The sequence below is a fragment of the Alexandromys fortis genome, unplaced genomic scaffold, assembly GCF_014885135.2.
Source record: "Alexandromys fortis isolate MF-2015 unplaced genomic scaffold, M_Fortis_MF-2015_v1.1 scaffold_113, whole genome shotgun sequence".
Lineage (NCBI taxonomy): Eukaryota > Metazoa > Chordata > Mammalia > Rodentia > Cricetidae > Alexandromys > Alexandromys fortis.
In genome coordinates this window covers 5,556,534-5,580,970 of record NW_026067988.1, presented here as the reverse complement: position 1 = coordinate 5,580,970, position 24,437 = coordinate 5,556,534, and the positions used below count along the sequence as shown (strand labels likewise).

The window sequence follows — 24,437 nt, the reverse complement described above, 5'->3', positions numbered from 1 at the left end:
AAACCCTGTCTTGAAAAACCAAAAAAAAAAAAAAAAAAAAAAAAGGCAAGCAAGGGACACAATCAAGAGTATCTCATTTCTTGGGTGGATGGGGAATTTCTCTAGAGCCAAATGTCACTAAGAAACAAAATCAAATCCGAACTTGCAAAAAATCCAGAGCATCTATTTCTCATTTTGACGGTTAAATTCTCATAGAATACATGGAGTTTACTGAATGGTTTATAATTATGCAAAAGACCTTCTGGATTAATGTCTTTTATTGCTTTTATTGAGCTATACATTTTTCACTCTCCCCTTCTACCCTCTCTCATGACCCCCATGCTCCCAATTTACTCAGGAGATCTTTTCTATTTCTCTGGATTAATTTTTATAATGTGGCAATTTCTCTTTTTATGGCAATTTCCTAAAATTACTAACAGTGTACCAATATGTATATATAGATATGCCCATGTATCTATGTGTATACATAATATACATACAAACAGGTTACAGAGCTTTAGGAAAGAAATATAAAGAAACATCCTAGATAGTTAAAAAAGAATGATCATAGTACTTTTAAGTGACTGAAGCAAGTTCTCCTCCAATAGCCATGAACACAACTATCAATGTGTAAAATGTAAAACACAGGAGATACCTTTATTTTATTTTAGTTTTACAGCATAAATTTTCCCCATTTTATATCAAAAATGCAAGGCAACCTATCAAAAGGTCATGGGTATATTTTTGTGATCCTGAAATGCAATCCTTCAAATGGGGAGGTTTTAAAAGAAAATTTTGAACATTAGCCGAAAGAACAGTTACAACTGTTTCAGATAGTACCTTTAAGTAAATCACATGTGATGCACTTAAACCTGCTCTATTTCATAGAAAAGAATCTTATTCTTAAAATAATTTTGCTGATACCAGATACTTCTTACAGCAATGTTAAAAAAGCAATGATAATAGGATCCTCTTTTATTTTTCAGAGACAAGTCTGTAGTACAGGCTAGCCTCAAACTCTCAGCAATTTTTTGCTCCAGGCTTTGAAAACCTAAGGGTATAGGCAAAAAGCATCATGTGTAGTTAATAGTTTCCTTGTTTACAAAGGTTTTTAATTCTGAAAATCAGATACCTGTCTTACAAAGTATCTTAAAGATGATTTGTAACAGAGCTAGCATTGCATATTCAAAAGAAAACAAAACTAGCAGTAATATCTGGAACAATACGCCTGAGCCTCTTTCCATCTAGCCATAAATTAGGATGAGAGAAAAATGGAACACTACAATTATTGCCCATCATCGTGTATGTAAATCGATAGGAGGAAATCTACGTGTGAATGTGCCCCTACAATCCACACAAAGAATGTAGATGAGGTATTTCTTATCTAGGTCTTACAAGTACAGCATATATAGGAACTATCTGCTCATAATCCAGATTTGCTCCTTTTTGTCATGTTTTAAATCTGTTTACTTTTGGAAATTGAAAAATTATCAGAAAATGTTCTCATTCAGCTAGTGGTTATCTTTCACGGCAAGGCAACTCATAGGCTGAAGGTTTGAAGAAATAGGTTGAGCAATAATTTCCCGTAGTGGGATAAAGATCAGTGATGGATGACAAATGAAAGAGTAAAGGACTTTCTTAACCTTTCCACTTAATTACTTAGGAGAAACAGTGCATTTTAGAAGCAAAATCCAAATGAAGCATAAGGAAGCCAGGTAATCAGTAAAAGACTGGGTATTCCCACAAACACAAGCAGGAAAAAGGTGACAAAGAATATCTTTAAAGTATAAAAACCGCAACATAGAGATGCAGATGGTTAATACGGACAAAATATACGAGAAAAACTAAAGTTTAAACATTTTGAGAGGCTGTGAAGATATAACATGACCTTTGTTTCCCTGGTATGATTTTGAAATCAATTTCACTCGAGATGGTATTTTACCTGAGATTTGAAAGCTTGTAACTCTGCTTGAAGCTCATTAATCTTTACCTCTTTTTTCTGCAACTGAGCCTGAGTTTCTTGGTGGTCAGTAAACTCTTTTTCAAACTAAAAAGGAATAAAGGAGAGGGAGAGATCGAAATGAAAAGCACTATTCTTCGCATGAAAATATGGCTCTAATGATCTGTCAATAAAACACTCCTGAATTGGTTTCATGAAAGGAGTGGCAGAGCCCTCACAAGTCGCCCACCAGCCTTTCTCTAAGTCTCTCCAGGTCCCTCCAAAATCATTTATTCAGAAGGGAAGAGACAAAACCTGATACAGGAGCCCATGACCTTCTATTCCCAACAGAGCAAACAGGCCCATAGTTATGTACGACCTTGGCATTTTTCTTAAAAGTCCCTGAATATCATAGCGATTGTGAATAAAGCAACAGAAAGCCTAGCACTGCATTGCCTTCGATGCTACACTCCACCTGCAGAACCTAGCACTTGAAACACATCGGAAGTTCATCAGTATGATTTAAAAGGGCAGTTTTAATAGTACTAATGGCTCACAACTTCATTCCATAAAAACATCAACTGTTTGGCTGGTTTCTCTTATGCCATGCCTCCCACTGTCTTACAGAAATTAAGGATAAATTAAGTTTTCAAAGTCCCTGGTAAAACACTTTCTTGGAGGAAGGCAAATAATAAAATCTGGTGTTCCAATGAGTTTTCTAATTTATATATCCACTAATCACAATCTGCTATGTAGTATTCAAATAGACTCACTTTGCCATCATCTAGACTCAAAACCTATCCTGAGGGAACTGAATTTAAATAGACTATTGTCTCATAATCGAGAACAAGCATGCAGCACTTTGGGTAAAAAACAAAAAACAAAAAGATGAAACTGCTATGTGTCTCCAGACTGCACTACTCTATGTCATTAGTGAGTGTGTGTGTGTGTGTGTGTGTGTGTGTTACTTTCTCTATAACTTGGAAGGCAGTTAAGAGGCTGTGTCAAGTGACAGACTTGAGTTTTTTTTTTAAAAAAGTCACATTTCCTGTTTCCACAACCTGAGTTACTCAGTTGAAATCACAGCACAGTCCTATAATGAATGCTTAACAACTTTAATAACCTGCTAAAGTAGTTTACATTCCCAGAAACAAGCAGAAATGAAACAGTCTCAGGGCCTCACTTCTGCATGGCAACCCTATCACCATTCTTTAATCTTTAAAGTATAAAAGGCATATTTAGGTTTCAGAACCAAAATTCCTTAAATTAGAAAAGTTACTTTATCATGGTGAATGATTTTTCTGAAATGTTTATGGATTCATTCTGCCAGTATTTCACTGAGTATTTTTGTATCAATGTTCATGAGATAAATTGGTCTGTAATTCTTTTTTAGTTGTATCTTTCTGTGGTTTGGGTACTAGGGTAATTGTAACTTCGTCAAAAGATTTTAGTATTGTTCCTTCTGTTTCTAATATGTGGAACAATTTGAGGAGTGTTGGTATTAGCTCTTCTTTTAAAGTCTTGCAGAATTCTGCGCTGAAACCATCTGGCCCTGGGCTTTTTTTGGTTGGGGGATTTTTGATGACTGCCTCCATTTTCCTAGGGGCTATAGGTCTACTTAAAAATTTATCTGTTCTTGATTTAATTTTGGTATCTGGTACCTATCCAAAAAATTGTCCATTTCCTTTATATTTCCCAAAGTAGTGGAGTAGTTTTTGAAGTATAACCTGATGATTCTCTGGATTTCCTCTGTTTTGTCTGTCTTTTCATTTCTGATTTTGTTAATTGGCATACTCTATGCCTTTTGATTAGTTTGTATGAAGGTTTGTCTATGCTGTTGATTTTCTCAAAGAACCAACTTTTTGTCTCATTCATTTTTGCATTGCTTTCTTTGTTTCTATGTTGTTGATTTAAGCCCTCACATTGATTATTTTCTGGCGTCTCCTCCTCCTGGGTGAGTCTGCGTCCTTTTGTCCTAGCGTTTCCAAGTGTGCTGTTCAGTCACTAGTGTAAGATTTCTCCAGGTTTTTATGTGGGCACTTAGTGCTATGAACTTTCTTCTTAGCAATGCTTTCAAGTTAGTCCATAAGTTTGGGTATGTTGTGTATTCATTTTCATTGAATTCTAGATAGTCTTTTAATTTATTTATTGCATCTTTGACCCAGAGGCGATTGAGCTGAGCATTGTTCCATTTCCATGAGTTTGTGGGCATTCTGAAATAGTATTGTTGTTGAATTTTAACTTTAAGGCATGGTGATCCAATAAGATACAGGGGGTTATTCCAATACTTTTCTATCTGTTGAGGTTTGCCTTGTTAATCAGCAAATGGTTAATTTTTGAGAAGATTCCATGGGGTGCAAAGAAGAAGATATATTCTTTTGTGTTTAGGTGGGATGTTCTATAGATGTCTATTAAATCCATTTGAGCCATAAACTTGAGTTAGTTCCTTTATTTCTCTGTTAAGTTTCTGTCTGGCGGTCCTGTTCAGTGGTGAGAGTGGGGTGTTGAAGTCTCTCTCCCATTATTAGTGAGTGGGGTTTGATGTGTGATTTAAGCTTTAGTAATCTTTATTTTACAAATGTGGGTGCCCATGTATTTGGGGTATAGGTGTTCAGAATTGAGGCTTCATCTTGACAGTTTTTTCCTGTGACAAATAAGAAAAGTCCTTCTTCATCGCTGTTGATTAACTTTAGTTGAAGTCTACTTTGTTAACTATTGAGATAGCTATACCAGCTTGTTTCTTAGGTCCATTTGATTGGAAAGACTTTTCCCAACCCTTTTCTCTGAGGTAATGCCTGTCTTTGAAGTTAAGCTGTGTTTCTTGTATGCAGCAAAATAGTTCCTGTTTTTGTATCTATTCTGTTAACCTGTATCTTTTTTATACGTGAATTGAGACCACTGATATTAAGAGATATTAATGTACAGTAATTGTTAGTACCTATTTTTTTGCTTTTGTTGTTGGTGGTGGTATTATGTGTGTTTCCTTCTTTAGGTTTTGCTGGTGTGGGAATATCTATTGCTTGTGTTTTTGTGGGTATAGCTAGCTTCCTGGGGTTGGAGTTTTTCTTTTAGTGCTTTTTGAAGGGCTGGACTTATGGATGTGTATTGTATAAAATAAATATAAGTATGTTGTGGTTTTCAGGCTGGAAAATTATAATAATATAACAAGAAAAAATATCAAACACATACAAGAAAAGTATTATTAGAAAAGTTAAGTTTTGCTTTATTAGTATTTACTAATAATGTTTTATAAAGCATCTTTGCATCATTGTAAGTAAATACTGGACACAGTCTACTTAGAAAAGAGGAGGTTTGTTCAGCTTACAACTTCAAAGTTTCAAAGTACAAAATTCACTGAACAAAGTCTATGGTAAGTCTAACACTTGGCTATATCATCTCATGGCATAAACAGTCATGGCAGGGCTGTTAAACAGGAAGTAGCATAGAAGAGGAGAGAAGTTGAGGTTGAGCCTTTATCAAGGATCCTATGCCTCTCAGGAGGATCACACGAAGAAAGAGCACTACCTAAATCTTACTTAACCAGTTGTCATCGCTGTACATTTCACAAGTGCCAGAGTTATGCTGAGAACTTTTTACCCCTGAGACTTCAGAGGGGTGCATTTACACCATATCCAAACTACAGGAGACATGCTAAGCTAAAGATACCAATTAGAAATCCCAAAGATATTCATAAATGTACCTGCTCCTTAGAAATCTCAACTAGATACTGTACATTGATTCCTCACAACTCAGGGATACTAATTCCTTCATTAGTTCTTTTCTCATTAACCAAAGCTAAATGAGACCTCTTTTGTAGGCTTACACACCAAATGAGATTTGTCTAACACATGAATTTTCACATTGCCATATATATATAATATCATGTAATGTTTCTCACCTTAATGGCACTCTATTTGTAAGCTAACAAAAGTAAAAATCTTTTCTACCTTATCTCCTTTAATTGCCTTAAATTTAAAATAAACTAAGTAAATATTTATTAAATGAAGTGATGAGCCAACTTCTGGCAAATTTTTCTTTAGACATTGATGGCTACATATATCATCATTTAAATATTTCAACATCCAAAATTCCTTTCTCATTTTTATATTAAAGTTCACAACTTAAATGCAGAAAAAAAAGGAACAAAAAACTTCCTAAATAAAAGTAACAGTAAAGAGGCTTTCTGACAATGGAAAATGGGCTATCAAAATACAAAGGGAGATAATTTACTTGTGAGATAACAAAAAGAAATCAAGAAGGTTATAGTTTATATAGTCTATGAAACTTATTAAACTGACTTGGCTAAAGAGACAAATGCCTTATTTTAGCATTTGTGAAATATCTCCAATCAAATCAAGGCAGCCTTGGGGATAAACCAGTGTCTGTTTAAAGTACACCTTAGGAAAACTGGTACGACAGTGTTCTTCCCCCTGCCCACTTCCAAAAATTTGCTGGAGCGACATCACACTTACAAAATTACACACAGAAATGTCAAGAACACTGTTAGAGTTGAGATTCTACTCAATTTCATTCCCTGGGGTAAATGTATTAGTGTCTCTGTACAAGAAGGTTGATAATTCAATATATTGCATATACTTTCTGACATTTCTGCTCTTCATTTTTCAAATTGATGCACCTAAATAAAAAATGTACTTTTAGAAACTCTGATAGCTTCCTGCCTAAAGCAAGGTATTTACATGCATCCTTACAAAGCTATCTGAGCAAAGATTCTGCTGATATACGGCAAGTTGATATGGCACTAGAAATTTTTATGAGGCAAAAGCATTTTCTTAATATATGCAATGTAAACAACTTCTGGCTTTAAGAAAGCAGGTAACCTTGAGAAAGGTCTTTTATATACATTGAAAGATTACTATTTAAAAATCTTTTGAGTATTTTTTTATTTAACTTGACTCATAGACCCTACACATGAACAATGGAAGAAAAGAACATGGAGAGTACTCCCAATAGCAAAATGGTTTAGATAGTACTCCATGGAGCAAGGTCTTGTCACAGGAGTTCCAAGTACTCTGAAAAAGCAACACCAGTAGCAGCTCCCACAGTTCTGCAGAGGAAATTGGTTACTTACTTTCTTGCAATGCTCTGATGCTTTCTCTTCATACTCTTCTAGTTTTGCCTGATCTATGCAAGTATCTAAAATTATAGTAAAAAAAATTAAATTGAAGTTATGCAAAATAATTATATACATCTGTTTGTAGAATACTAGATATGACAAATTATTCAAATTTATTTTCCATAATGTACCTCATAAGATTTTTAATATAACCAATATTTAAACAAGTTTAATAAAAAATCATGTTAATCCCAGCACTCTGGAGGCAGAGGCAGGCAGATCTCTGTGAGTTCGAGACCAGCCTGGCCTACAAGAGCTAGTTCCAGGACGGGCTCCAAAGCCACAGAGAAACCCTGTCTCGGAAGAAAAAAAAAATCATGTAACAAGAAAAAGAGTAAAACAAACTATCAGTTTCATTTTCTAAATGCAACTTATAATCTTGCTATATTGCATTATTCTGCTAATTATTTTATTTAAAATACTACATCATGGTTTGTAAATTTTTGGCAATTTAGGTCATTTTCCATTATAAAAGATTAAAACAATTACAACCCATGCAACTCTAAATTTTTGACATTTAAGTGAGAAAACTGTCTACCTATACAGCTCTAAATATTCACCTTTCAGGTTTCTGATAACTATAGTATCCTTTTATTCTCACTATAAAACTCCTGCTGCCTCTCGGGAATTTTAACTTAATCTACAAAGAAAACAAAAGTTTTGTTTCGAAATGCCACTGTCTCGAGTTCCTTTCTTCCAGAAAACATTCCACCCACCTTGCAGAAGCCACAGTTACAAAGAGGTGATATGTTTTCATAGCCTTTTCATATCATCAATTATCTTTTATTGAGGTTATACCAAAATTGAGTAAGTGCTGCTACTTAAGTAGATAGACTGTGGAATAACGTAAGTGAAGCTTTGGAACTTTGAGATCTTTCTTTGAGGATGTACTGTGAGTAGAGATCTTTGTTGTCTGTGCTAAGTATGTATCAGTCAGCACTGGACCTTAAAAAACTTTAGTTTGCTGAACCTTGCACATCTTCAAAATCTTGGCATATCTCTGTACACAATACTAAAAGAATCATAGAGGTTAGTATCTCCACTGATCTTGACAGAGAGAAACATTTAGTATTCAGAAGTTGTCAAACTAACAGGTAAACATAAGCATTCAAAATTCAAATTCTGACTGAAAAATTCTACATATCTATTTGCTACAATTTCTGAAAGTCATTTTCTTTGACATGTATCTTTATTTTATTTCATCTTTCAATGGAACTAGAAGAATGACTCTGGAGTTATGAGCACTTGCAGAAGACTCAGATTGGGGTGTGAGTAAGTATGTGTGTGAGTGTGATTCAAACAGGTTCTTCTAACTAAAGTTCCGAGAGCTCCATTACCTCTTTCTTTCCTCTGCAAGCTCCAGGTGAGCATAAGATTCACAAACATGGACTTGGACAAAACTCTTGCACACATAAAATAAAATTAAATCTAAAAATGTGGACAAGACACTTTAACATAGAGTAAGAGGTTTATATGTCAGAAAGAGTGCTGAAGAGATGGCATAGTGTCTAGGAGTGCTTGCTGGGCAAGTATGTAACAAAACACACATAAAAACATTCCATACATGCCCATAACCCCAACATAGAGAATAGAGACAAAGGGGATTACTGGAGCATCGTTGCCAAAATAGCCAACAAATGAAAGCTGGAGATTCAGCCGCGACTCAACCTCCCTGCACTAACCCACATGCACACCAGTGCATACACCACACAATCATTCACAAACATAAACACTACACAAACACAGAAATGCTTAAAAAAAAAGACTGAAATAAGCCAGATTTACTTATAATTCAAATGAAGCAAGTGTTCTCAATATGTTTTGAAATGCATGTACTCATTGTGCAGCATAATATTAAAAGGGCATTCATAGGAATATTTAATAAATATTAGGATGTCAAAAACTTCTCTAATGTCTTGGTTCCACCTACCAAAGAAAAGAATACAATGCCTGCCACCAATATTGGGTGCCAATATTGTGGTAACTGGGTTAACTGTTTACTGTTTGGAAACATCAGTTCTAGAAACCAACACACAAAAAAAAAAATCAAGAAAAGCTTTGTATGCTGTAGTTATAGACACAGCTTTGACCTTTAAGACTTCATGAAAGAATCAAAGGCCCTCAGAGGATCTCCAACCAAACGAAGGAAACTAATACCTTAGAGCCAACCCATGATTCTAAACTCAACAAGATAGTTCTACACAAATAACAGAAATACTCACCTAGAAACTGACCCAAGTCCAAATCTAGTCTTTTTCTGTATGAGAAGTCTGGATCTATTCCATCTCTATGCAATACAATCTGTGACACACACTCATCAATTAGTTTGAAGTACTGTTGTCTAAAACCAAAGAGCAAATTAACAGTCACTTCAAGAGTATAACTTTACATCAAACCATATACTTGATGGAAATCTGACTTCAAGTGAAAATTTTATTCAGTTTCATTTCAACAGGAGGTATAGCATAGCATGGGAAACTCCTCTAATGAGGCCATGCCATATTTTTAATGTATCAGGAAATGTACTATTCATTGAGGATGATTTTCCTATAAGTCAGACATTTAATTAATTTGCATTAAAATAAAAAGATAATATGAAGATGAGATACGTCCTTAGAGCCATCTCAAAGTATACCACCAATTCATAAATGCAAATCAAACCACCAATAAGTTTGTCTAAAATTTCTACTGGAGCTTCATATAACGATTTTGTGGAGATTCAAATTTGATATTCTAAATAATAATAGACCAAATTAATATATCTTACATGAAATACTAAAACTTTAATATAACAAAGTAGAAAGGCCAAAGTTTAACTAAAAGTTTTAAAAAGGAATGTATTCTTAATACAACTGATTCCATCTGCATTCCTGACAACTTAGTAACATCTCTTAACTTAAGGCAATGTGAAGAAAATGCAATAGATAAAAATTGTGGGTAAAGGCAATTCAGGCAGCAGGGTGGTTTATAATGAGGAACCCCACATTACTCATCACTTGTGAATTGATTTCCGTTCTCAGTGATTTATAGAGTTTTTGCCTTTTTTCTCCAAACCATATTCTTCAAATGTGATGGCCCTTCTAGCCATATCAGCTTTTCTTTCAATGAACCATGCATGGGTACCACTATCTTTGTACAAGTTAACTTATGCTTAAGGCATCAATTATAATGGTGAATAAAACTGCTTCAGCTTCAACATGAGGAAAGAACATTTAAAAATGCTAACAATGGCCCTGAATTCATGGTGACTCAAGCAGCATTTACCAACCAGAGANCATACTTTATACAGAAGTCTCATTTGCCTTTTACATGAATTTAGAATAGAAACACAACACAGTAATTAAAAAGGTACACTAATATTTTTAAATGCAATCAATTAGTAGGTTTATGTAGCATTTACCAATGCTTAACTATTAAGTCTATTTTAAATAAAGTACCAGAAAACAGCACATTAAACAACAAAACAGATTGCTGGTCAAGTTTAGACTATTCACAGGAACTACAGTGACAACAACAGTTTGATGCATGGAGAACAACCACAATGAAGATGTGAAGTTTCATTTGCCCTTCTCTTCTGTGTTGTCTAGTAGAGCAAATGACCCTGCCTTAAACCCTCCACTATCACCCAGTGGTATTGCTACCTAAATAAGGCTTTCCTGTAAATCTTATATAAATTTGGTACAGAAAGTCCAACTCCCCCAACCATGTATGAATAAACTTTCTGCAAAACTAAAATGATAATAAATGACTTTATATTTTACAACCTTAGAAACTACTAATAAAAGTGGAAAGTGATATCAAGGCCATTTGGCAAAAAAAAAGGTCTTTGATTTTCAAAAGAGAAATGGAAAAGTGGATGGGGGTGAAATGGAAGGAGAGGATGGGGGAGAAACTAGACAGGATGATAAAACTAAAAAATAAAAGAAATGAAAAGAATATTTACTGTGAGATGCAGAAATTCAATAGTCTTATTTACATAACCATATATAAACTTTATAGTACAATCACGTGGCTACTCATCAAGAACCACATTTGGGTACTCATGTTTACTTAGAATCACATTATGTTCTATGTGAGGTAAACAAAACAACCTGTCAAGCTCAGACAGCCAAGACATAATCAACTTTATAAAAAGCAACCTATCAATAGCATTCCTGGTGATTAAGAAATAACCACAAAATATTATACATTATATAATAAGTAGTAAGCTGGCAATGGTTTTCACTTTTTTCTTTTATTTTTTGAGATTATAAATATATCATTTATCCCTTCCCCTCGGTCCAACATACCCCCTGTTTATTCTTTCAAATACATGACATATACACATATTTCTAAATATAACCTGATCAATATGAATGTTACCCATATTGATCCCATGGATCAATAAAACATTCTCCTACCTAAGGTTCAAGGATCACTATAGAAGATGGACAGAAAGATTCTAAGAGCAAGATATCAGGGAGTTTGCTATGAGATGTGTCTCCTAATAACAGAAGAAGACACACTCAAAGTTTAAACAACATGGTTGCCTAAACTTGCTGAATAAGGACAATAAGAGACATGGCTTCAACTCTCATTTCAAAGGAAAGGATACAACCAAGAACTTTCTGGAGTTGAAAAATTAACAGTAATGCCATTATATCCACATTTATCTAAATATATGACCAAAGAAAACAGTCTATAGACCATTATGAAAGAAATAAAAATAACTTGCTTGTCTTAATAAAATATAGATGAATTTCACAACTAATAGTTTTATCAATTAAACAACAGAACACAGCTTTCCCTTACCTTATAAAATGGTCATTTCGAATGAGCAAAAGGTGCTGAAGAATAGAAACAAAATATCCCTCTGCTCTAGTGTTCTTAACTGTGGACCACACCATGTCATAAACATCAGCTGCTTCAGTGCACTGGTTAAGGACCACAAGAATTTATTCAAACCCTATACCAAACTGCTAATAATACCCAGTATCTTCTGGATCCAGGTTTAGAAGACTGGTATGCAAACAACTGTCTAGAAACTGTTTTATTAAAGATCTATCAAGGAACTGAGGGTAGAGAATGCCAGGTATGGCAATTTGACCTGAAACTTTTTTATCCCTCAGAATCAACTGTACCCACACTGAAGAAGACAGTGGGAACAAAGCCAGCAACGGATGAGGAAAACATTAAGTTCTAAGGATGCCCTGAACAACGGGTACAGATGCAGGGATAGTGTGCATCAATGAGAAGCCATAGTAAAAAAATAGGATTCTAGCAGATCCACCAATTTACATGAGGTCTCCAAGGAATGCATCCATCATGGAGAAAGGGGCATTTAATGGGTTGAGGCTATCTCAAATCCGATGCTACAAAGGAGAAAAACAATATACATAAAAAACAACAGATTGTACATATATGTAACAATCTGGTCTAAGTTAATCACTTTACTAATTGAAGCATTGTTTTTCATATATGTACTGACAAAAAAAATTAGCTAATAAAATAGTGACACTTTCTTAACACATAAAGTTCTGATTTCATTTCATTTCTGTGGAATGACCTTAATGTTTTATGGGATATGGTGCATGATTTTAGATGTAAAAGTAATTTTACATAATTTTTGACTAGGACTGAGAGCAAAAGGATATTCAAGTTCAGCTCTAATATCTTCAAAGCGATGAGAGAACTCAATGAAGTCTTCTTCTTTGTGCTCATCAAAAACTTTAAGTTGTATGTCCAGGCCATCATTCTTAACACATTTTAAGTTCTATAGATATTAGATAAAAATTATGAAGGTTAGATTCTCAGTATGAGTAATCAAGAACCTGAACAATAAACCAACCATTCAAACGTAACCTGCAGAATTCAAATACTTAAAGTGTTAAATAATACTCAAACCTTATCATCTATATTTCAAAACTAGATTTTTATACTCAAGTCTTTTCCCACAGATGAATTATTCTTGAGAGTAATTTATCTAAATTTCCCCCACTCAAGTACACTTCTAATTTAAATATTAATGAGGAGACTACAGGGCACTTACTGGCAATATCTCTTTCAATCCACAACGCATAAATTCATTTCTGATGTGAAGCCTCAGGTCCAAATCATCAGGAGATGTAACAAGAGCATTTATGAGCTGCATACAAGCTACCTACAACAGATCACACAGAGAGACTTACAGCCATTGCCAACATTTAAAACGAAGCAGGAAAGAAAAAAATGAGCTTTATTCCAATTATTAAATATTTTCTCTCACAGGAAAGCCTAATAAAATAATTTGTAAGTAAAATATTACATGTATAGACATATATAGCTTCTGTAAAATTATGTATCACTTATTTGGAGACTGATGTTAAGAAAACAAAATTATCTCTTCATGAAACTTCATGTATGGCTGAAAGTCTTGTTTAATACCATTCTATTACATATTATACAAACAGAAAATAACCAGAATGAAAATTATAAACATCTATTATCATGTGATTAATAAAAAAATAGTTCAATAATTTTTCCATTTTTCAAAAGAACCAAAATTCCCCAAAACCTCTAAATCAAACGGTCCTAAATGGAATGGTAAGTCTGCTGCAAAACATGAAAATAAAAAAACTTGGTAATGGGCATTGTCTAAGTAAGCACAAGACCTTAATTTGTCAAGCAATCACTCTTATACTTTTACAAAAATTCAAACTTACTGTATATTGAAGGCGAAGGCGTAAGTCAAAAACAATCCCACACCAGTTTAGAATTATGATTAATAGAATGGTTATTTATTTAAAGGGGAAAAAACTTACAGATCACCTTCCCAGACAACAGCCCTCTGCGCAATCAGGAAGGGAGTCTAGTAGCCAAAGCAGAACAGGAAGTAAGAGAGAGCAAGAAGGGAAGTGGCCGCTTTTTTAAAGGGAGAGAGTCCACGCCCCAATGGGCTCGTATCTCAACAGCTATTGGCTGGAGGAGTGGAAGGACCTCCCGTAACAGTATATTGTACTAACATAAATTATATAGCTTAGTAAACACAATAATATGTAATAGAAGTTGGGTAATCAATTTTTTCACTTCAAGTAAGTATTAATTCCTACTTTTAAATGTACCAGGCTTTTCTCTGTTTAGGCCACCAACCACCTCCCATAACAGAGCAACTTAGTTTTGAATGTTTGGCCTGGCTTAGTTACTTTTCTAGCTAATTCTTTTAACTCAACGTGTTTTCACCTGTTTCTCTTCCTTTTGTCACAGGGCATATTATCATTTTCTATATATCTTACTTTCACTCCTTCTCTATGGCTGGCTGGCATATGTCTGGCTTCTTGTTCAATGCATGCCTCTCATTCTCTCCTCCTTCTCCACTTGTTCTTCTTTCTCTTCCTGAGGCTAGAGTTCTTCTCCTATTTATTCCCTCTGCCTGTTAGCCCCGCATATCCTTTCTCCTGCCTAAATATTGGCTGGGCACCTTTTCATTAGACCAATCAAGAGCCTTAGGCAGGCAAGATGAAACAGATATAGCATATTCTTACATAATTAAACAAGCATCCTTATATTGTTAAATGAATGCAATATAAACAAAAGTAACACACCTTTACATAGTAATATTCTACAACATTTATATTCTTAATTTTTAATCCCTGGATTAAAGTCACCTTTTCATCATTACAAATCCATATTTTAAAAAGGAAAAGGTTTTCCTCTCTAGAAAAGAAATGTTTTGTTTTTGTGGTGGTGGTGATAGCGTTTTTGTTCTATGTCTACATTTTACTCCAAGTCTAGCAAGAACTACTGAACTATTTGCCAAAAAGAAGATATAAAACAATCAAAAATTCTTTAATATACTAATTCTATGTATAAACATACAAAAATAGCTTTAGTGGATTTTTTTCTTATCTAGACAGACAGTAGTCATGACAAGAGCGAAAGACCCCTAACAAAATCCATAATAGCAGACACATGAAGAACTCCTCTAACATGGCCAAGGCTATCAAGGGGCTGCTAAAACATGCAGCCTATTGCTATTGCCCTTGATTTACCTCCAAAAAGACATCAGGTAGATCAGAAACAGGTCCCAGAGACCCCTGAGTTAGAACTGGCCTGAATATCCCCTCCCAAAGGAATAGTTTTCATGATAACAGAAGCATTCCAAGAAAAGAGGTAACCTACAGCCCCACCCAGCTGCAATTCCTGTGAACCACAAGACTGATCTGGCACTGTAGCCCACCTTATAGGTGCAGTTGTGGCAGCTGATGGTGGTGGTAACGAACGGTGTCTAACTGGAACTGAGAACTGCTCAACAAGATGGGGCCCATGCCTGGTGATTAGTAAAGTCACAGTTATTTGAGGAGATCTACTAATTTACTAGAGCAAACTGGTCTCTAAGAATAATCTAAACATTAGTCCTTATACCTACAGGTAAGTATAGACTTCACCCTATATCAAGGAAAATTCTCTTTGCAAAAGATGGAGATGATTTCTTTGCAACAAATGGAGAGAACTACAAATTTGTCACAACTAATCAGAATGCAGAGTTGTAGGGCCCAGCATCAATAAATATTGATGAAACATTCCCATTCCTAAGGCTCAGGGAACACTGCAGAAGTGGGGACAATGGATCAGAGCCAGAGGATTAGGAAATATGCTCTGAGATTGTATTTCCTAGTAATGTCAGGAGCTAAATTGTCACCAACAAGAGTGTGTGTCATAATTGAGTCAAAAGAGGACAATACTAATGGGCATTCCAAAGTGAATAGTGAAAAGCTGACAAGGACTCAACCCTATTTAAAAAAAAAAAAAAGCTCAGAGAATGAGAAATAGTCTTCCCTAGGGAAAAACACACCAATTGTTTGTCCAGTACCAAATGTTCAACCCAGAAAACATATATACAAGTAACATTATACAGATTGAACAGACTATATTTAGGAACATATATTTACAGTGACAGTAAAAAAAGAAAAGCCACGAATTTGAAAGAGAACAGACAGTAGTACATGGGAGATTTTGAAAAGAAAAGGAATATATGTTATAATTATAATCTCAAGAGCAAGAAGGGAAAGAGTTTCTCTCTGGAGAAGTATTCTTTTTTTTTTGTTGATAATGTTATTTTTCTACTTTTATATTCTATCCCAAGAATAGCAAGGACTATTGGACTACAGATCAATATGTTTAACCTCATGCTGTTGCCTAAATTGTCTTTTCTCCATCCTTAAGGCAAGGCTTATGTGAATTTAAAATACTGGTTTTGGATTAAGACACCAACAGGGGTCTCAGTTCCTGCTGGTTGAAATACATGGTAGTAACTCTTATATTTGATATTTAAACACTAAATCTGACCAGCAAGACTCTACTGTCAAAACTTAAGATTGTTTAGAAATGTGAAATAAAGCGGGAAACAGAGATAAAAAGAAAGAGAAACACTTTTTCTAGTTTTTAAAAACTAGAAAACATAAAACAGTCAACCTTTCTAGTATAGAGTCACTCAGCTGGAACCAGTTCATGTCAAAACGTCAGGTTTAAAAGGTTTTCTTTTCACTCCCTTGCCACTCCCTACTTGGTACCCACAACACTTTTCTTGTCAGCAATGCAATGCAATTTTCAAAACTCTGTAAAAGAGGGGGAGGTGGAGAGAAGATATCAGAGAAAGAGGATGTTTTCCTCTGATTTTTCTATACTTGTCTATATTCAAGGATGCTAAGTCAATCTCTGTCACTAAAGTTTTAAAAAAAATAAAAACCAGCACCAAAAGTAAACAAAATTAGTAGAAAATAATGTCAAAGCAGAACACTGATATAGCAAATAACAGTATGAAATAAAAGAACAGGAAGACAAGGAATGACCCAAATTATTTCTGGAATGTATTCACAATGATAATTTTTCAGAAAAGGAAAAAAGAAAAAAATTTCTGTTAAAGCTATAAAAAATGTTCCCCAATTCTAATAATTTGACATAATCAGGGTTTCTGACTATACTTAATTAATCTAAGCCATCTGTAAATATAAAGCTGCATGAAAGAACATGGATCTGTGTTATAAAGGATCAAATCTACAACCAAAGGAAAAACCAAAGAGCTCCTAGAATTCTGAGCTTGTGGCCACACTAAGACACTAAAGTGGAACACCACGCAATTACATAGTAGGTTACCTGGTAACAAGTGGGTGCTGGTCCAGAATCTATACTGTGTTGCTTTGAATGAGAATGGCCCTCATAGAGTCATATTCTGAAATACTGATCCCCAGTTGATAGAACTACTTGGGAAAGACTATGAGGTATGGCTTTTTTGGAGAAAGTATGGCCTTGTGAGGGGAGATGTATCACTGAATGTGGGCACAAGTCTCCCTCTCTCTCACCCTGTTGCCTACAGATGAGGATGACAAGTTCTCAACCACTGCTTCAATGCCTTGTCTGCTTGTATCATACTCCTTGCCATGATGGTCAAAAACAACCTCCTGAAACTGTAAGCAAACCCCCAACAAAATTTTTTTTTCTAACGTTGCTTTGGACATGATATATCCACCAGACACTGTTCTGGGTGTTAGATTTAGTTGTGCCAAGTAAAGGGGTGCAGCTTGTTCATGCACTACGGTATTAGTCAGGGTTGGTGTTGCTGTGGCAAAATACCATCATCAAAAGCAAGTTGGAGAAATAAAGGATTTAATTAGCTCTCATATCTGGAGTCACAGTCCATTGAGGGAAGCCAAGACAAGAACTCAAACTGGGCATGGACCTGCAGGCAGGAAATGATGCAGAGGCCACAAAGGAGTGCTATGTAATGGCTTGCTTAGCTTGTTCTCTTGTAAAACCCAGGACCATAAGCCTAAGGGTGGCACCACCTCCAAAGGATGGGGCCCTCCTCTATCAAATATTAATTTAAAACTGCCCTACAGGCCTGTCTACAGACTGAACTTATAGAGTCCTTTTCTCAATTAAGGTTCCCACTTGACAGATAATTCTACCTTGTGTCAAGATCACATAGAACTAGACAAAACAACTCCAATATTCCTAGCATTTGAGAGAGTGGAGACTTAAAGAAATTATGACTTTGAGGGCTAATCTGAGCAGTAAAAGCCCCTCTGAAGGAGGGGGGACAATACTATGAAGAAAAGTTAAGACTACTCCAAGGTTTATAGCCTATGCAATCCAAGGAGTAAAATAATCATGTACTCTGATGGGAAAAGGCCACAAGTAAAGTAAAGGCATAAATAGATATAACAAAATAAATACAACAAATGAGACAAGTAAAACAAAAATAGTTACTATGTAGGATAAAGCTCACCAAAAAGCAATCTCAAGAACAAAACAGATGATAAAGGAAAATTTAAAGAACTAGAAAGAGGTTGACAGGACAATGGGCCTGGGTTACTCCTTACCCAAAGAGGATTCCTGACCTTGAATTTGAGGGAGCTGATTCAAACACAGATACATAACACCTAAATTCTTTCTGGTGCAAACTTCACTACTATCTCTCATTCTGCTCAGCATACAAAATGAGAAAAATGAACAATCTATGCATGTTTAACCTTTGTCTTATGACCTTTTGTGCACAAATACGCTTAAGTGCAAAATTCAAGCAAGGTACAGTAGCATGTGATATACATGGCCATCCACAAGGAATGTCCAGTTTTTCAAAGGTCACCAAAGCAGAGATAACTATGCTAAAAGAACTTAGAATGCAATCTAATGAGCAGAAACAAGAGCTGACTTCTGAAAGGTCAGCTTGGAGTCAAAATGTTGTTTCTGAATATACGTAGATGTTAAATAAACCTGGAGCTAGGCCACACTGTAAAAAGAGTGTGCTTCAGGCCTTCAACCCAAACTGAAAACAAGTACTGGAAAATAATCAAATGAAAATGCAACTAGATCTGTGAATACTCACAATTTGGGCCTGGAAGATACAGTTTCAAGGACTTTTCATCTTTTCTACCCTAGAACATAAACCAGCCATCTCTCTCTGTTTACAATCAAATTCCACATATGTCAATATAAGATGAGAAAATGATGCTCATAAAGAAAGTTATTTCCAGTATATAAAAAAAGAAATTTTAGAGATTTTTGAAGAGTATATAAGCATTAATTCAAAAAAGAACTGAACAGACTAATAATGTAGATAAACACAGAAACGATATTGTGTATCAGATTAAAGCTCTATAATCTCATTTGTTCTCCCATTGGAATGCTCAATACATGATAGACATGGTAAGAGAACAAGTCAGTACTTGAAAACTGCATATGCCCGACACAGAGATGCAGAAAAATGAACTGCAGTACTCAAGGGCTAGAATTTACATGAGCACCAAGATGAAGCACAAACTTATATTTTTAGAAATATTTTTAGAGACATTCAAACTTCCCTTGAGGTGTTATTAATTTCTTCCATATCCTCCAATGCATTTTGAGGAAACTGCTAGTAATATAATTTTTATATGAAATGGTAGATAGCTGTAAATAATGGAGCATAAGCTTCTAAAGGGGAGGAATGTATGAGCTTCACTTTCGCAGGTCTAAGAGCAGCAGCCCCCTTTGAGGCAATAGTTGAGAATCCCAAACTATTATTCCCTTTTAGCGTTCAGAAAGATGCGTGTTAGGAATGCTCCAAACACTGGCTATAGTATTAGATATTTTAACATGTCCGGATTCTAGATGTCCTCCACATACTTATGTAAGTTCAGATTAAAATGATATTTTAATATTAAAGTCTGTTACTATAAAGACACATAGTTATGTTTTATATTCTGCTTGACTCATGCTTATACATTAATCTTATTGAAGCAAACAGCTATAAGCAGCAGTCAAAAACAGAGACTAGTTAGGAAAAACTGCATCCTGAGATTCTCCAACTACAGGCCTAAAAATACACTCTCTAATATCCTTCTTCATTTGTCCTTTGTTGTGGAATATTATTTTAACTAGACAAAGATATGTTACATTTGTTTATGCTGCAGAATATAAATTTAGCTGTGTAAAGGTGATACTTTTATTTGTGCTGCATTTGTTTTGGGATGTAAGGATGTGTGTTTAATTATGGAAAGATGTGTTGCATCTGTTTGAGGCACCTTACCAGCCTGAGGCACCTGATTGGGGCAATAAAAACTGAAAGATCAATAGCTAGGCAGGAGAGCAGTAGGAAGGGCTGTTGGGAGAGGAAATCTGGTCTCCAGTAGGAAAAAAAAAAAAGGAAGAACAAGAAGATGTCAGAGGAGGAAACAACAAGGAAGTGGCCTTGAGCAAGAAGCCAGGCAGAGGACAAACAGGCCTACATAGAGAAGCAGTGAAAGTAAGATATGCAGAAATAAAAAAGGAAATAAGAACCAAGACAAAAGGTAGATGAAGGCAAACAGGTCAAGTCAGAAGAGCTAGTCAAAAACATGCCTAAGCTATGCCAAGCATTCAGAACTAATAATAAGTCTCTGTGTCATGACTTGGGAGCTGGTTGGTGGCCCAAAAGAAAAAGCCTGGTATAGTCCTTCACAGATGTTATAACACATGTTAGAAATTAGAATTACTTTAACTGATATATTTGGAAGTTCTTTTAAAAGAAAGAGAAAACTAAATATAACTCTATTTTACAGCAAAAGGTAACTCCAGCCCCTTCAAGCCTCCTGCAAAAGAGCTTTCCACATCTTTGTGTGTCTGCCATAAAGCACCTCCTACAACTCTCAGCCTACCATCTGTGAGATGGGTGAACCGCACAGGCAAAAGAGAAGGGTCATCAGTCTCCAGACAGATGTTCCAAGAAGACAGAGAATCAGGCATGTGGAAGATTGATGTCTCCACACAGTCCTTTCCACTTAAGATCCCAAGTGAGAGATCTTCTTAAGAAGAATGAAACTTTCCAAGATGTACTAGATACATCGTCACAATGAAATGTTACGTGGAAAGCACGTAATTAATTTGATGGGGGATTATAGATAATCGGGAAAGATGTTGAAATATTTATGGGAACACTACACCAGAAGCACTTGGGAGACTCTGAAATAAATCTTGTCTACCTTAGAAGCTAGGAAACTTCCTAGAAGGAAAGGTTGATTCACCATTTGCCAATAGGCTGCTATCTTTACAAACAACCAAGATTGATGTGGGAGTGTCATATATCTGTTGCTTTCATTGGTTAATTAATAAAGAAACTGCTTGGCCTGATAAGTTAGAACATAGGTGGATGGGGTAAACAGAACAGAATGCTGGGAGGAAGAGGAAGTGAGGTAAGACGCCTCAGGCAGACGCCATGCCTCTCCTCTTCAGGGCAGACACAATGAAGCTCCAGCCCAAAATGGACATATGCTAGAATCTTCCTGGAGGGTAACCACCTAGTGGTGCTACACACATTAATGGAGGTGGGTTGATAAGGATGTGAGAGTTGGGCAGTAGGAGGCTGGAGCTAATGGGCCAAGCAGTGTTTATATGAATACAGTTTGTGTGTTGTTATTTCTGGGCATAAGCTAGCCAGGCGGCCGAGAGCTGGCGGTAGGAATGCTGCCCACAGCTCCTTCTACACAAGATGGCATAGCTTAGTTCTGATTTAAGTTGAAGGGACCAATGATATCACATCAGCTATGGACAGCACTCTGGTCAGCTTCAACTCTCCAGCTGGGGTTAACACATAAGACAGTACTCCTAAGGATATGGCTTGTTTTTCAAACACCTTCTGCAAATAGCTCAAACATATACACAGTATGATCTTCACAGGATAGGAAATTGGGCTGACAGAGCTTATACTGGGCTGACTGCTATTAAATCTTTCATGAGCTAGGCTCAGTGAATAAAGTACTTTCCCTACAAACAATCCAGAGCAAAGGTACCTCTCCCCTCATGGCTATAGGGATTACAGCATACTGTTCTCACAATCTAGAGGATATTTACAGAAAAAAAAGTCACGTATCCACCAAAAAAAAAAAAAAAAATTAAAGTCACCCTTTGAAATCTAAGATGAATTCTTCCAATGAATTCCTAATAATTAATCATTTGTGATTAACAGAAAAAATTTCAACAAATGTTGCAATCTAGGGCAATGCTTATGATGACTCAGCAGACTACAGCTTTAGCTATAAGATAAAGAAGATCCATGTACAAAAAAAGAAAAAGAATAAGGAAAGAAGCTAAAGCATGAATTAGAATTAATGAACTAATATACACTGATTCCAATCTTCCTCTAAGAAGGATGTTGCCAGCATAAAGGGACAATCAGACAGAGGGAGATAGGATAATGTGACAGGTGTGGGAGGTTTGTCTGCCCAAGCATTCCCAGGTACAGCTTGAGCAGCATCAGAAGTGGGTTTTCTATCAGGACATTGCTGTGGTGTGCCTTTTCTCCTCTGCACCTAGTTGAGTGGTATGTTAATTACATAAACTCCCTGAGCCTTCCAGAATTTCTACAAAGCGCTCAGGGTCATTTGCTGCACAAATGGCTCAAAAGTGAATTAGGCTGTTTGCAGCTGAGCATCTCTTTCTGATAGATTTGAAAAGAAAAACTATTGTACATTTACTTCAAATCTAATGTTTTTTACCTTTAATCTATTTCCTAAAAATAAAACTCAGGCCTGAAATATAATCTTTAAGTCATCTCAGGCATGTACTTTGCAATTTCTCTCCAGAAAATATCAAAAGGACGAAAATTTGCTTCATTCTATCATAATCACAGTCAGAGAAACTATCATTATTATTAGAATACAAATAAATATCTAACAATTTCCCTTTAAGACATGCATTATCATAAATATGTTTATCAATAAAAGATCCCCATTATTCTTTATTAACTACCAATTTAGAAGAAATCAATTGGGTTCTACTTTATTTAGTTATAAAAAATATTATTTTCAATTTGGTAATTTGCTAATATCACCCACATTAGTACATTTCAATAATACAAATTACACAGCTAATAAAATAAAATAGGCATTTAGAACAACAGCTTTATAGGAAAACATAGTTAGATCATTCTAAAATATGCCTTATTTCTGGAAAATTCAGAAGTATAACAGAGATGAGAGTGGTTTTTGATATTACTATAATACACTTGATAAGTTTTAATGGAATTGAAAAGTGCATACCCAGTAATATCCCCCAAAATAAATGTGCTTTCCCTTTTTACTTGGGGTGGGGGTAGTAAATAAGTTTTCTGAAAGATGACACCTTTTTTCCCCTCTTTCATCTATTTACACAAGTTCAAAATGATATTCACAGCATCTTCTAAATTTTGGCCAAGAGTCAAAAAGAAATGCATTTAACTTTGGAACTTGCCCACAAAGACACGAGGCCAACCCTGGCAGTTGATGGGACAGACACCTGAAACCAAAGGGCTGGGAAAGTCAGGCAGATTTGAAATGATTCTTCAGTTTATGAACTTGTTCAGTGGGACCAAGGTCAATGCCTCTGGCAAGGGATGATGTTGTCAGCAAGACAACTCATCTAACTGGCACCAGTCCCTTCTACCACTTTTCAATCTCTGGGGCACAGTGTACAAGCTCATTGGTCCAGAACTTAAATGCTGGGTTTTTAATTAGCTCAATGAAGGTGATAAGAAGACTCCAAGGATGTGGCCTATTTAGAATCAACCGTTCCAAGAGAACCCTTGTGATCTGTTCCTGAATTGCCTTGGTATTTACCTTGGCAAAAAGGTACAGCATGGTGCAGTTGAAGTAGTAGTGAGTGTGGCTGTTTTGTTACCGCAGCTGGTATGCAATTGCATTTAAGAAGAGATAATGACCCTCAGTGTCTAAGTCCACTGATGTGGGATTTCCCTCTGTATGCTGTGATCACCACTGATAAATAAAGGAACTGCTTTGGGCCTCTAGCAGAGCTATAGGGGAACAGTTAGGTGGGGGAAACTCAGCTGAATCCTGGGAGTCAAGAGAAGCCATGTAGCCCCGCATGAGAGAGATGCCAGAACTTTACCAGGTAAGCCATAGGCACGTGGGAATACACAGATTAATAGAAATGGGTTAAATTAAGATGTAAGAGTTAGCCAGTAAGAAGCTAGAGCTAATGCGCCAAGCAGTGGTTTAATTAATACAGTTTCTGTGTGGTTATTTCAGGTCTAAGCAGCAAGGAACTAACTAGCAGCCTCCTTGCAACATCTATACTGGAAATTGTTATGAACACATTGTAAAGACAGAAAAAAATGAATTTGAATGGCATTAAAACAACATTTCACTTTGTGATGAAAACTAAGCTATAAAAACCATGTCAAGAAACTTATTTCAATGTATGTAAAACACCAAAAACTTAGCAATACTAATAACTAGAACAAAATATACAGTTACTGCATACCTTTGGTAATGGCTTTCTAAAAGCCAACTCAAGTACAAGCGATCACTCATACCTTGGCAAAAAGTTCTCAAGAACTCTATCAAACACTTAATTGATACATCTGCCAAAGGACCATGTTGCTGCAAGTACCCTTCCACTAACCACTTATCAACAAAC

The 24,437-nt window shown here is 35.6% G+C and overlaps 1 protein-coding gene across 1 annotated transcript in view; it reads right to left on the bottom strand.

The window, feature by feature from the left end:
- Positions 1-24,437, bottom strand: part of Diaph3 (diaphanous related formin 3) — a 444,266-nt gene that overhangs the window by 270,778 nt on the left and 149,051 nt on the right. Inside the window, exons 10-15 of the mRNA XM_050159516.1 lie at positions 13,081-13,191; positions 12,686-12,804; positions 11,844-11,960; positions 9,275-9,393; positions 7,008-7,072; positions 1,922-2,026 (exon numbers count right to left, since the gene is read on the bottom strand). Of these exons, the coding sequence (XP_050015473.1) occupies positions 1,922-2,026; positions 7,008-7,072; positions 9,275-9,393; positions 11,844-11,960; positions 12,686-12,804; positions 13,081-13,191 (636 nt within the window). The remainder of the gene's footprint in view (positions 1-1,921; positions 2,027-7,007; positions 7,073-9,274; positions 9,394-11,843; positions 11,961-12,685; positions 12,805-13,080; positions 13,192-24,437) is intronic.